Source organism: Coregonus lavaretus (assembly GCF_964263955.1).
Source record: "Coregonus lavaretus genome assembly, chromosome: 5".
Lineage (NCBI taxonomy): Eukaryota > Metazoa > Chordata > Actinopteri > Salmoniformes > Salmonidae > Coregonus > Coregonus lavaretus.
In genome coordinates, this window is record NC_139992.1 from 65,970,155 (window position 1) to 65,982,696 (window position 12,542).

General features: G+C 42.8%; 1 protein-coding gene across 9 annotated transcripts in view; it reads right to left on the reverse strand.

Moving 5' to 3' along the window:
- LOC311130048 (RNA-binding motif, single-stranded-interacting protein 1-like) overlaps positions 1 to 12,542 on the reverse strand; it is a 55,765-nt gene that overhangs the window by 29,681 nt on the left and 13,542 nt on the right. For all 9 annotated transcript variants that reach the window (XM_084162673.1, XM_084162672.1, XM_084162675.1 and 6 more), the window contains exon 2: positions 7,424 to 7,602. In XM_084162673.1, the coding sequence (XP_084018799.1) occupies positions 7,424 to 7,602 (179 nt within the window). The remainder of the gene's footprint in view (positions 1 to 7,423; positions 7,603 to 12,542) is intronic.

The following is a 12,542-nucleotide window of genomic DNA, read 5'->3' on the forward strand; positions in this document are numbered from 1 at the left end:
ACCGAATACAACAGGTGCAGACATTACAGTGAAATGCTTACTTACAGCCCTTAACCAACAGTGCATTTATTTTTAATAAAAAAGTAAAATAAAACAACAACAAAAAAGTGTTGAGAAAAAAAGAGCTGAAGTAAAATAAAATAACAGTAGGGAGGCTATATATACAGGGGGGTATCGATGCAGAGTCAATGTGCGGGGGCACCGGCTAGTTTAGGTAGTTGAAGTAATATGTACATGTGGGTAGAGTTAAAGTGACTATGCATAAATAATTAACAGAGTAGCAGCAGCGTAAAAAGATAGGGTGGGGGGGCAGTGCAAATAGTCCGGGTAGCCATGATTAGCTGTTCAGGAGTCTTATGGCTTGGGGGTAGAAGCTGTTAAGAAGCCTTTTGGACCTAGACTTGGCGCTCTGGTACCGCTTGCCGTGCGGTAGCAGAAAGAACAATCTATGACTAGGGTGGCTGGAGTCTTTGACCATTTTAGGGCCTTCTTCTGACACCGCCTGGTATAGAGATCCTGGATGGCAGGAAGCTTGGCCCCAGTGATGTACTGGGCCATACGCACTACCCTCTGTAGTGCCTTGCGGTCGGAGGCCGAGCAGTTGCCATACCAGGCAATGATGCAATCAGGATGCTCTCGATGGTGCAGCTGTATAACTTTTTGAGGATCTAAGGACCCATGCCAAATCTTTTCAGTCTCCTGAGGGGGAATAGGCTTTGTCGTGCGCTCTTCACGACTGTCTTGGTGTGTTTGGACCATGATAGTTCGTTGGTGATGTGGATACCAAGGAACTTGAAGCTCTCAACCTGTTCCACTACAGCCCCGTCGATGAGTGGAGGCAGCTGCTGTGTTCTTTGCGACTTGCGGTAACAGTTCTAAATCAATCGTTGTTTAGTGGTCCAAAAATGTCGGAAACATTAACTTCCTTGACCATGCTGTAGGTCATGTATCTGTTTGTTACATGTAATATGCTGTGTGGACTTCACCGGACAGATGTTGCTCTCCGGTTTTGTGATGAAACAAAGGTGTGGTAGAATTTATTCTGCCACGGTCGCAAGGCATATGAACTAACAGGATATAGAGCAAACAACGCAATTATCACAACACATTCTACCCACGCACCGCTACTGCAAGGTGTCGAAAGCGTTCCACAGGGATGCTGGCCCATGTTGACTCCAATGGTTCCCACAGTTGTGTCAAGTTAGCTGGATGTCCTTTGGGTGGTGGACCATTCTTGATACACACGGGAAGCTGTTGAGCGTGAAAAACCCAGCAGCATTGCAGTTTTTGACACACGCAAAACAGTGCGCCTGGCACCTACTACCATACCCCGTTCAAAGGCACTTAAATATTTTGTCTTGCCCATTCACCCACTGAATGGCACACATAAATAATCCATGTCTCAATTGTCTCAAGCCTTAAAAATATTTATTTAACCTGTCTCCTCCCCTTCATCTACACTGATTGAAGTGGATTTAACAAGTGACATCAATAAGGGATCATAGCTTTCACCTGGATTCACCCTGGTCAGTCTATATCATTCATAAATCGTTGGATGATTTATGAATGGCAGAGGGATATAGGAGATCAACTTTATTCAGTCAGTTCCACACCTTTTATAAACTAGTCAAAATTTGCTGTTCAGTTGTCAATCAACGCACAGTAAATATCCAACTACGCGCCACAACCAGCGTGGCTGGCTATGTGAAACACACAAAATTAAATAAATGAATCTGTCAGACAACAATCATTAGGCTTAGTTGTGGATTTCGACTCATCGTTAACACTTACAGTACATTACATGGGAAGTGCAAATTCATGAGCATCATGCTCTCTCAGGTACCTCTACCAGAAAATATATGATCTAAGTGATTGATAGTTGGTATTCTGCAATCATAAAAGTATGCCTTATTTACTTTAAAGAACTACTAAAATAGTGATTTTGTCAGACAGCTCTATAGAGATGAGATGATGACTTTGAATGAAATAATAAAGTCATCAAATAAAACCAATGTAATATACACAACAACTGAAATATCTTATTAAAGTACTGTGACTAAATGATGGTTAATAAGTGATAAGCAGTAATGGGCAGTCTGTCACGACTTCCTCCGAAGCTGCCTCCTCTCCTGGTTCGGGCAGGCTTCGGCGTTCGTCGTCACCGGCCTTCTAGCCACTGTCGCTCCTCATCTCATCATTCCATTTATTTTGTCTTGTTTATTACACACACCTGGTTCATATCCCCTCATCAGTACCTGTATAAGTGTTCCCTCTGCCCCCTTGTCTTTGTGTGTGATTGTTTATTGTGAGGAGAGTGAAGCTCGGTTGAGGTCCTTGTATTTTGTATTGCCAGGTTATTTTCTCAGTGTGCGTTGTTGGTTCCAGTGCACCTGTTTTGCGCACTGGACTGTTTTGACGCTTTACTGCGTAACTCTGTATTCCGGAATAAATCCTGTTATTCTGTGATTTACCCTCCTGCGCCTGACTCCTTCAAATCACCCATCACACAGTCACTACCATTATGGGACTTGTATTCATTGTTTTATTCTGTGTTGTTGCAGCATTCAACCCACATAATGCATAATGCATTTAATGTTAAAATAATAATTGAAATCGGAAACCGTAATTATTTTTTAAATAATCTAACTGAAACCAAACCGACCTCAAAAAGCTCTAATCACTCAGCACTAGTGCTTTGTTAGTCTCTGCGGGCCGTTGTGACCTTACCCTGGGCTCTACTGGGTAAAGAGCCCCGAGGATGAAGGGTTTCCACTAATTGACTTCAAATTAATCAATTACAGGAATCACTACAGCGTCAACGGCAAGCCCCTCCCCCTAGAGCAGCTCACGATCAAGGGACGCAAAAATCGAAAACTTGACAGCAAGAGGTTAAAAAAGGCTTCCTGATCTGGCCCACTGTGGGGTGACTGAGAGGACACAGTTTAACTCTCCGCATAAAACCAACGGATTAGCATCGAAAGTATATGAAACCAGCACAGTTGTTAAGGGTAAGACAACTGCTGAAGCTGTGTGTGCATGCATGTGTGTGTGTGTGTGTGTGTGTGTGTGCGTGCGTTACAGTGAGCTCAGAAAGTATTAATATCCCTAGACTTTTTCCACATTTTGTTGTTATAGCCTGAATTTAAAATGGATTAAATGTAGATGTTTTTGTCACTGGCCTACACACAATACCCCATAATGTCAAAGTGGAATTATGTTTTTCAAAATGTTTACAAATTAATTACAAATGAAAAGCTGAAATGTCTTGAGTCAATAAGTATTCAACCCCTTTGTTATGGCAAGCCTAAATAAGTTCAGTCACATAATAAGTTGCATGGACTCACTCTGTGTACATTAAGTGTTTAACATGATTGTGGAATGACTACCTCGTCTCTGTACCCCACACATACAATTATCTGTAAGGTCCCTCAGTCGAGCAGTGCATTTCAAACACAGATTCAACCACAAAGACCTGGGAGGTTTTCCAATTCCTGAGTTGGCCTAGTTACAGTTTTGACTTAAATCTACTTGAAAATACTGTATATGGCAAGACCTGAAAATGGTTGTCTAGCAATGATCAATAACCAATTTGACAGAGCTTAAAGAATTTTTAAAAGAATAATGGGCAAATGTTGCACAATCCAGATGTGGAAACCTCTTAAGAGACTTACCCAGAAAGACTCACCGCTGTAATCACTTCCAAAGGTGCTTCTACAAAGTATTAAATAATAATAATAATAATATGCCATTTAGCAGACGCTTTTATCCAAAGCGACTTACAGTCATGCGTGCATAAATTTTTGTGTATGGGTGGTCCCGGGGATCGAACCCACTAACCTGGCGTTACAAGCGCCGTGCTCTACCAGCTGAGCTACAGAGGACCACAAGTATTGACTCAGGGGTGTGAATACTTATGTAAATTAGATATTTCTGTATTTCATTTTCTAAAACATGTTTTCACTGACATTATGGGGTATTCTGTATAGATGCGTAATATAAAAAAATCTATTTAATCCATTTTGAATTCAGGCTGTAACACAACAAAATGTGGAAATTGTCAAGGGGTATGAATGCTTTCTGAAGGCACTGTAAAACACAGCTTCCAGGAAAATGTGTTTTTTAAGACAACCTTATCCATTAGACTCCCCCCTGTTCCATTAGCTTTCACTAACCATCTATCACAGTGTTGCTTGGTGCTGTCAGACAGAGAGAGCTGCTTGAATCAGGTAGAATGTCCTCTCTGAGAAAGAGGCAGCAGCAGCTAGGAGAACAATGCACTCCCATTCCACCTGCCTTTCATCTCCTGCCTTTATCCCATTACAGTGGTTAAAAGGCCTCCGGTTACTATTCGCTGCATGCTTATTGATTCCTGGGGACACCACTAAGGGATACTGTTCTGTCTGCTCTGAAAATAGCAGGATTGAGTTATGGCCTGAAGGAACAGCCTCGTCTTGCTACCAACAAGAACTGATTATACCCTGTGCTTCTTGATTCCTCAACCGTTGCCTCAACGTTTTAAGCAGAGGTTTAATTGGGATTTTATTTCGGGATATTTTGGGATTGGGTGGTGGATCAGCTCAGGTCATACACACACAATTATGAGAGAGAGAGGAAGATGATGGGAACCATCAGAAAAACACAGGGATCTATTCCAACCTCTTTAGATTGTCTAACAACTAGCTAGCTTGCATTACCCCTGACCTACTGACTGAGTAGCCTGTGTGTTAGCCAACTTCTGTTTGTGTCCATTCATGGTAATGCCAAACAGACTGGCCTCTGCAATCTCAACATTAACATGCATTCCCCATTTCAAGCGGGGTTGCTGATTGGTTGTTGAACACAACGTTCTTCATATAACTTTCTTAAGAATTTATTTTGGGAGAGCGTGGCTGAACTGTTGCCAGTATTTAGGCTACTATTCAATGAAAAGCAGCATTGATATAATGTTGATTAGAGTGAGTTTATACGCTAAGAACATTTCAGTCAGGGGAAGGATTAAGCTAAATACAACACAAGGTAAAAGAGCATGAACCCTTGACCCTGAATCTCTAAACTGAGCTCTAATCCCAAATCTTAAATGGCAACAGCCAGCGGCTGCTCTCTGAAAAACCATCAACAGTGCAAGAGATGGTCAGGATATGACTATCTTATGTACATGATGTTATCAGTATGAATCTAACTGCCTTTCACTGTGCATACAATAAAGACCTGCATCGGGTGGAATACACACAGTTCCCTGCGGGTGACCCGAAAAAATGAAACAGCCGGCGGGTAGAAAGAAAACTTCATTTCAAACAGCGGGTCGGCTCACAGTTCAGAACACGGTTTTAAATCAAGATAATATATTACTTTTTTTTTACCCAGGAGCTTGTTGTGTTGCATTGTGTTGGGAATTCTATTCTGTGAGCCGTGAGGCAGACATAGTAGGCTAGCCTATAGGCCTAGGTTACCAGCCAGCCATGCACGCAGTGGAACAGTGAACTGTCCATTATTTGTGTGGTGCTGAAACATTCCTAATTTGTTCATGTACAGAGCTAATATTCCCTCCCCCCACGCATGACTACATTGCCAAGTTTACTTTCCCTGGCTAGCCTAGTTCACGCAAAAATGGCTAACGTAGCTTAACTGGAGAAATAAAAAGTAATGTTATAGTGGTGGAATACACCATTGTGGAAACAGGTGCTGCGTGAGTGAAATCCCAGATTTGGATTTGGAAGGATTTTGGAGTCATTGTGGACAAGGAGGTCAACAACCCGGTTGATGGATACACAGCCTGCAAAAAGTGCAAGCTGGTATTTGTTTAAGGTAATTCAGTTAATTATCAGTTAATTATTATGTTAATTCAGGCTTTAGTTCATTTATACCATACACAGGCCATATAAAGTTGGTAAAGGTTTGAGTAGACTTTAGCCTACTAAATAAATGTATGCTATTTCTGCAGCCTATAGCCTATTAGATTCTGGGAATTGTTTGTTTGAGTTTCAATTAAACGATTTGATTATCTAAACAATATTGGACGTAAAGGTCTTGTTTTGTTATGTTGGTTCGAGGCTTTCTTTAGGTAAGAAGGCTAATTAGAAGGCTCTTCTTCAAAGCGATTTGAATTGTCAATGTGCCGCTTCCCATTGTGAAAATAAGAGGATATCATTCTTAATTGAAGAAGGGGAATAGCCAGTGAAATTAATGTATATTATTTGTCGGGTCACGGATCGGCTCTCAGAACAACTCTATGTGGGTGGGTCGGGTTGCGGAGAAAAATCTGTCCTGACGTTGGGTATCGGGTGGGGCTTGGAATTGATGTGGTCGGCGCGGGCGGGTGCGGCTACAAAAAAACGGACCTGTGCAGTTTTTTACCTGTTTGCTTTCATCATTCAATGAATTCCCCTCTTCTTCCCCATTTAGTCGTTTTTTTAATGAAAAGTTAACAAAGATGTGTGTTCCAGACAATGCTATGTAATGGTGTTGTAGGTAGCTAAACAGCAGCTATCGCTCTGTATCTCTCTTTCTAAATGCAGGATAGAGGATCTATGCCAGCCGTTCAGGAGATCGAGGGGTTGAATGTGCCGCAAAGTCAACATCGCATTGTGGAGGTGGGGGGAGGGTAAAGTGGTGGGTCCGGGAAAAGAAAATTAGATTTCAAAGTCACCTCGGTGGCCTTTTTCCACAGACGTGAGGTATACAATAACAATGGGGCTGTGGATGAGAGCAGGCCAAGATCACCCCTTTATCCCCTGCATTAACTATATGAACTACCCACTGTATCGCTTCAGATACTATCAGCTGCTAAAGCTCTCTGGTTTTGCCCTTGTAGTCTTCCAATATCATTTTTCATTTTAAATTCAGATGTAATGCCCCTGTCAGCTCTCCCCCTGCAGTGTTGGCCATCAACTTCTCAAATATCTCTTTCCCCTCCCCCTCACTCACAGCTCTCCCTCTCTCGCTCTCTCTCTCTCTGGTCAAGTGATCTGACCTGTCCCAGCTAGCCATGGTTCTACTTAAAACATGGCAGGGAAAATAGGCTTAATTACCAGTGCCTCATCTAACCTTATTGGTATCTATTGAATGCACAGCGAGATGGTCCACTGGTAACTGAGATCATATTCTTCATCTAGCAATGTGACGTCACAGGGAGACCATGCAACCAAACATATCCCAATGTGGATGCATTTACAGTAGATTCTCAATATAAGTTTCTGAGTATGAATTAGATTAAAATTAATTATGCTTGCAGAGATCCGACAAACAATAACATATTATGAAGACTTCGGAATTCCATTGAACAGGCTGTTATTATTACCAACTCAAGTCAAATAAGTAACTGTTACTTTGAACTCTCTACCACAGTCATGGTGGTGGTGACCACAGCCAACAAGTCAATAACCAATCAATAGTTATAATCATAAGAGGAAGGAAGTGTACTCACGGCTGGCAGAGCTTGACCAGATCATGGTCGGTGGTGGCTGGGGGAAGGCCTCGGATGTACAGGTTGGTTTTACTGAGCTGCTCCCAGCCTGCAGTGCTGGAGCTACTGCTGTTGTTGGTGCTGTTGTTGGTGCTGGGGCTGGGCGGAGCCATGGGGTGTGAGGAGAGGGCAACAGGTGGCTGCCGAAGGGAAACACACAGAATGGTGTCAGTCCAAGACAAAACGACATGTCGGTGCGAAGTGCAAACATACTGGTGTTCCCTGCTGCTAAACAAGAGGGAGAAAGAGAGAGAGACAGACACAGAGAAATAGACTACTCTGAATGAAACAGACTACATTGCCTTGCCACATGGATGCACGGTCATGTGGACATTTAATTGCGCAAATAAATATATCTGTTCAATATTGATTGATGTATATCAGAGCTAGTGATTGCCAGGGAGTAATCATGAAACAATACACGTTTGCATTTCATTAGTGGGTTAAGAAAACGTACTTGGATTTTATTCCAACCCTCAATGCAGCTTTGTCTATGAATCTTGTCTCCTTCATGAGTTACTCAGAGAGATTCTTGATCTGATTTCTGCTGTAGCCATAACAGTATTTTAGTGCGCTGGACCAAAAAACCATCTGTCTTCACCACAAGCATATTGCTGTGGCCTAGCTAAATCTTCCATATTGGTGCATGCTACAAATGAACTGTCCTGATACTCCATCATTTGGCACTGTCGAATGGGTGCCCAGTGTGAAGATTAATATTGAACAGAGCAGTGATACATATCTCCTTCAGAAGTCAGAAGTCAGCACAAACTGGGTCCTAAGGGGCCTGCAGATCTGCTCCGATATTGATGTGACACTGGAAGGTTGTGCGTGAATTAGAGAGCCCTTCCCACCAATCCCCTGGTGACTGACTGACTCCCAACCAGGCATGTCAACAACTATATTCCCAGCATAGCCTTCCTTCCCATTCCACTGCTACCCCTACACTCACATGCAGACTTAATTGCATTAGGTTTCAGTTAGAGAGGCATGGTGGAGAATGTAACTCAACCTCAAGACCAGTACTTTTGAACACTGAGGATCAGTGTGTTTGGAACAACGATATGCCACCCAATTTCTGCAACTTGCAGAATACCAAAAAATATACCCTCTTCAATCGATTGGAAAGAGAAGAGAAGTTCTGTAACGTGCACAGAAAATGTGTCGACCAGTTCTTCCAGCATTGAATTTCAGATATATTTCCAAGATGCTTGGTCTCATTCAGGGGCTTCATTTCAGCTAAACCTAGGGTATGGGTAAGCTCATTTACTGCATTTCTACACAAAAAATGCAATTTGGAGAACAGCATTGACTCCAGCCATTATCACCGTGTTGCTGTAGCTTCATTCACCTCAGTCAATAGGGGACTTAACATTCTACAAACACATGCCATACAAGGATTAGCTGCCAAGTCAAGTCAAACAGCAGTTACCTAGCCAAAGCCATCTACTACAGCCATCTTTACCTCTGCAATGTGTTGAGAAAAAGTCCTGCTGTTCCCTGCAGCTGCGTCAATGCACTCTCCACAGAAAGGAAGAGGCGATCCGTGAGGTTTCACTCGCCAAAATCTGTCGAAAATAAGCCCAATGTGTTTCTATGGGCTTATTTTGGACCTAAACTTGTTGCCTGTCTTCCCGCCTTTGGGACAACGACTCCCATTGTTAGGGCGGAGACATGAGCATCTCGTCATTATATACAGATCTCTGCTCTCCATAAAGCTAGGCAGCCATACAAACAGCCTTCCTGCCTGCTCCCAGGCGTCCACATGGTCCTAAAGTCAATCCACTAATACTGCTAAACTTCATTTGCCGTTTAATCTGGATTGGAATGATTTTAGTAGTCTATTTTAAATTGGTAGTGTTGAGCTAGGGTATGTCAATGTCAAGAGTACCTCCACATCTCAGAGGAGAGCCCTTGTGTGATTGAGCAAAATGCCATTATAGCATGCTTCCTGTTTGTAGGGCCACAGATGTTTTGATCTGAAAAGCTCGCCCTCTTTCTAAGACTGCTCTGTGTGTCTGACACTGATTTTCACCCCTCCCCCTCTGAGGAATCACAAGAGAGGAAGCTGATGGAATCCCAAGCAATACGTGGTGACAGAATTGAGCAATCGTCACGCTGGACTCAGCCCAAGCAAGACATCTTCTTCTTCTCCGGTTCACATGCCTTCACCACGGAAACCAACTTGACCTGCTGTTTTCAAGACAACAAGGATTTCATTCATTATTTTCCTTCCTGACACAAACTGCTCTTTGCCACAGAATTTTTATGTATGGTGTGAACGTAACTCCTCAAATGAAATGACTACCTTTTCACAAAGGCTTCTGCTATGATGCTACAGTTATCTCTCAGGACTGTCCTAAAGAAATTAACTCTAACGGGACTGTTGGCGTTTGAAGGATCTCTTGAGATTTCCCTGGTATTTTCCCTCTATATGATGGGAGGACAGATTAAGACATTAATCACCATGCAGTGCATGCTTGAGGTCATAATATATTGGCTAGGGGTTTCGAGACAAGATACAATCTATCTTAATGAACAAAAATGTAAACGCAACATGTAAAGTGTTGGTCCCATCTTTCATGATCCCAGAAATGTTCCATTCGCACAAAAAGCGTATTTCTCTCAAAATTTGTGCACAAATTTGTTTACATCCCTGTTAGTGAGCGTTTCTCCTTTGCCAAGATAATCCATCCACCTGACAGGTGTGGCATATCAAGAAGCTGATTAAACAGCATGATCATTACACAGGTGCACCTTGTGCTGGGGACAATAAAAGGCCACTCTAAAACATGCATTTTTGTCACACAGCACAATGCCACAGATGTCTTAAATGTTGAGGGAGTGTGCAATTGGCATGCTGAATGCAGGAATGAATGTCCACCAGAACTGTTGCCAGATAATTTAATGTTAATTTAATGTTAATTTCTCTACCATAAGCTGCCTCCAATGTCGTTTCAGAGAATTTGGCAGTACGTCCAACCGGACTCACAACCACAGACCACGTGTATGGCTTTGTGTGGGCGAGTGGTTTGCTGATGTCAATGTTGTGAACAGAGTGCCAGTGTAACCACACCAGCCCAGGACCTCCAGATCCGGCTTCTTCACCTACGGGATCGTCTGAGACCAGCCACCCGGACAGCTGATGAAACTGAGGAGTATTTCTGTCAGTAATAAAGCCCTTTGTGGGGAAAAACTCATTCTGATTAGCTGGGCCTGGATCCCCAGTGGGTGTACCTGGCTCACAAGTGGGTGGGCCTATGCCCTCCCAGGCCAACCCATGGCTGCACCCCTGCCCAGTCATGTGAAATCCATAGATTAGGGCCTAATGAATTTATTTCAATTGACTGATTTCCTTATATGAACTGTAACTCAGTAAAATCGTTGAAATTGTTGCATGTTGCTTATATTTTTGTTCAGTATATATACAGGGTCAGTTCCAGTACCATATTTGCAATGTGCAGGGAAAATATATAAGACGTATAAGGTGGAAATATACAGTGGGGAAAAAAGTATTTAGTCAGCCACCAATTGTGCAAGTTCTCCCACTTAAAAAGATGAGAGAGGCCTGTAATTTTCATCATAGGTACACGTCAACTATGACAGACAAATTGAGAAAAAAAATCCAGAAAATCACATTGTAGGATTTTAAATGAATTTATTTGCAAATTATGGTGGAAAATAAGTACTTGGTCACCTACAAACAAGCAAGATTTCTGGCTCTCACAGACCTGTAACTTCTTCTTTAAGAGGCTCCTCTGTCCTCCACTCGTTACCTGTATTAATGGCACCTGTTTGAACTTGTTATCAGTATAAAAGACCCCTGTCCACAACCTCAAACAGTCACACTCCAAACTCCACTATGGCCAAGACCAAAGAGCTGTCAAAGGACACCAGAAACAAAATTGTAGACGTGCACCAGGCTGGGAAGACTGAATCTGCAATAGGTAAGCAGCTTGGTTTGAAGAAATCAACTGTGGGAGCAATTATTAGGAAATGGAAGACATACAAGACCACTGATAATCTCCCTCGATCTGGGGCTCCACGCAAGATCTCACCCCGTGGGGTCAAAATGATCACAAGAACGGTGAGGAAAAATCCCAGAACCACACGGGGGGACCTAGTGAATGACCTGCAGAGAGCTGGGACCAAAGTAACAAAGCCTACCATCAGTAACACACTACGCCGCCAGGGACTCAAATCCTGCAGTGCCAGACATGTCCCCCTGCTTAAGCCAGTACATGTCCAGGCCCGTCTGAAGTTTGCTAGAGTGCATTTGGATGATCCAGAAGAGGATTGGGAGAATATCATATGGTCAGATGAAACCAAAATATAACTTTTTGGTAAAAACTCAACTCGTCGTGTTTGGAGGACAAAGAATGCTGAGTTGCATCCAAAGAACACCATACCTACTGTGAAGCATGGGGGTGGAAACATCATGCTTTGGGGCTGTTTTTCTGCAAAGGGACCAGGACGACTGATCCGTGTAAAGGAAAGAATGAATGGGGCCATGTATCGTGAGATTTTGAGTGAAAACCTCCTTCCATCAGCAAGGGCATTGAAGATGAAACGTGGCTGGGTCTTTCAGCATGACAATGATCCCAAACACACTGCCCGGGCAACGAAGGAGTGGCTTCGTAAGAAGCATTTCAAGGTCCTGGAGTGGCCTAGCCAGTCTCCAGATCTCAACCCCATAGAAAATCTTTGGAGGGAGTTGAAAGTCCGTGTTGCCCAGCAACAGCCCCAAAACATCACTGCTCTAGAGGAGATCTGCATGGAGGAATGGGCCAAAATACCAGCAACAGTGTGTGAAAACCTTGTGAAGACTTACAGAAAACGTTTGACCTGTGTCATTGCCAACAAAGGGTATATAACAAAGTATTGAGAAACTTTTGTTATTGACCAAATACTTATTTTCCACCATCATTTGCAAATCAATTCATAAAAAATCCTACAATGTGATCTTCTGGAAAAGAATTTCTCATTTTGTCTGTCATAGTTGACGTGTACCTATGATGAAAATTACAGGCCTCTCTCATCTTTTTAAGTGGGAGAACTTGCACAATTGGTGGCTGACTAA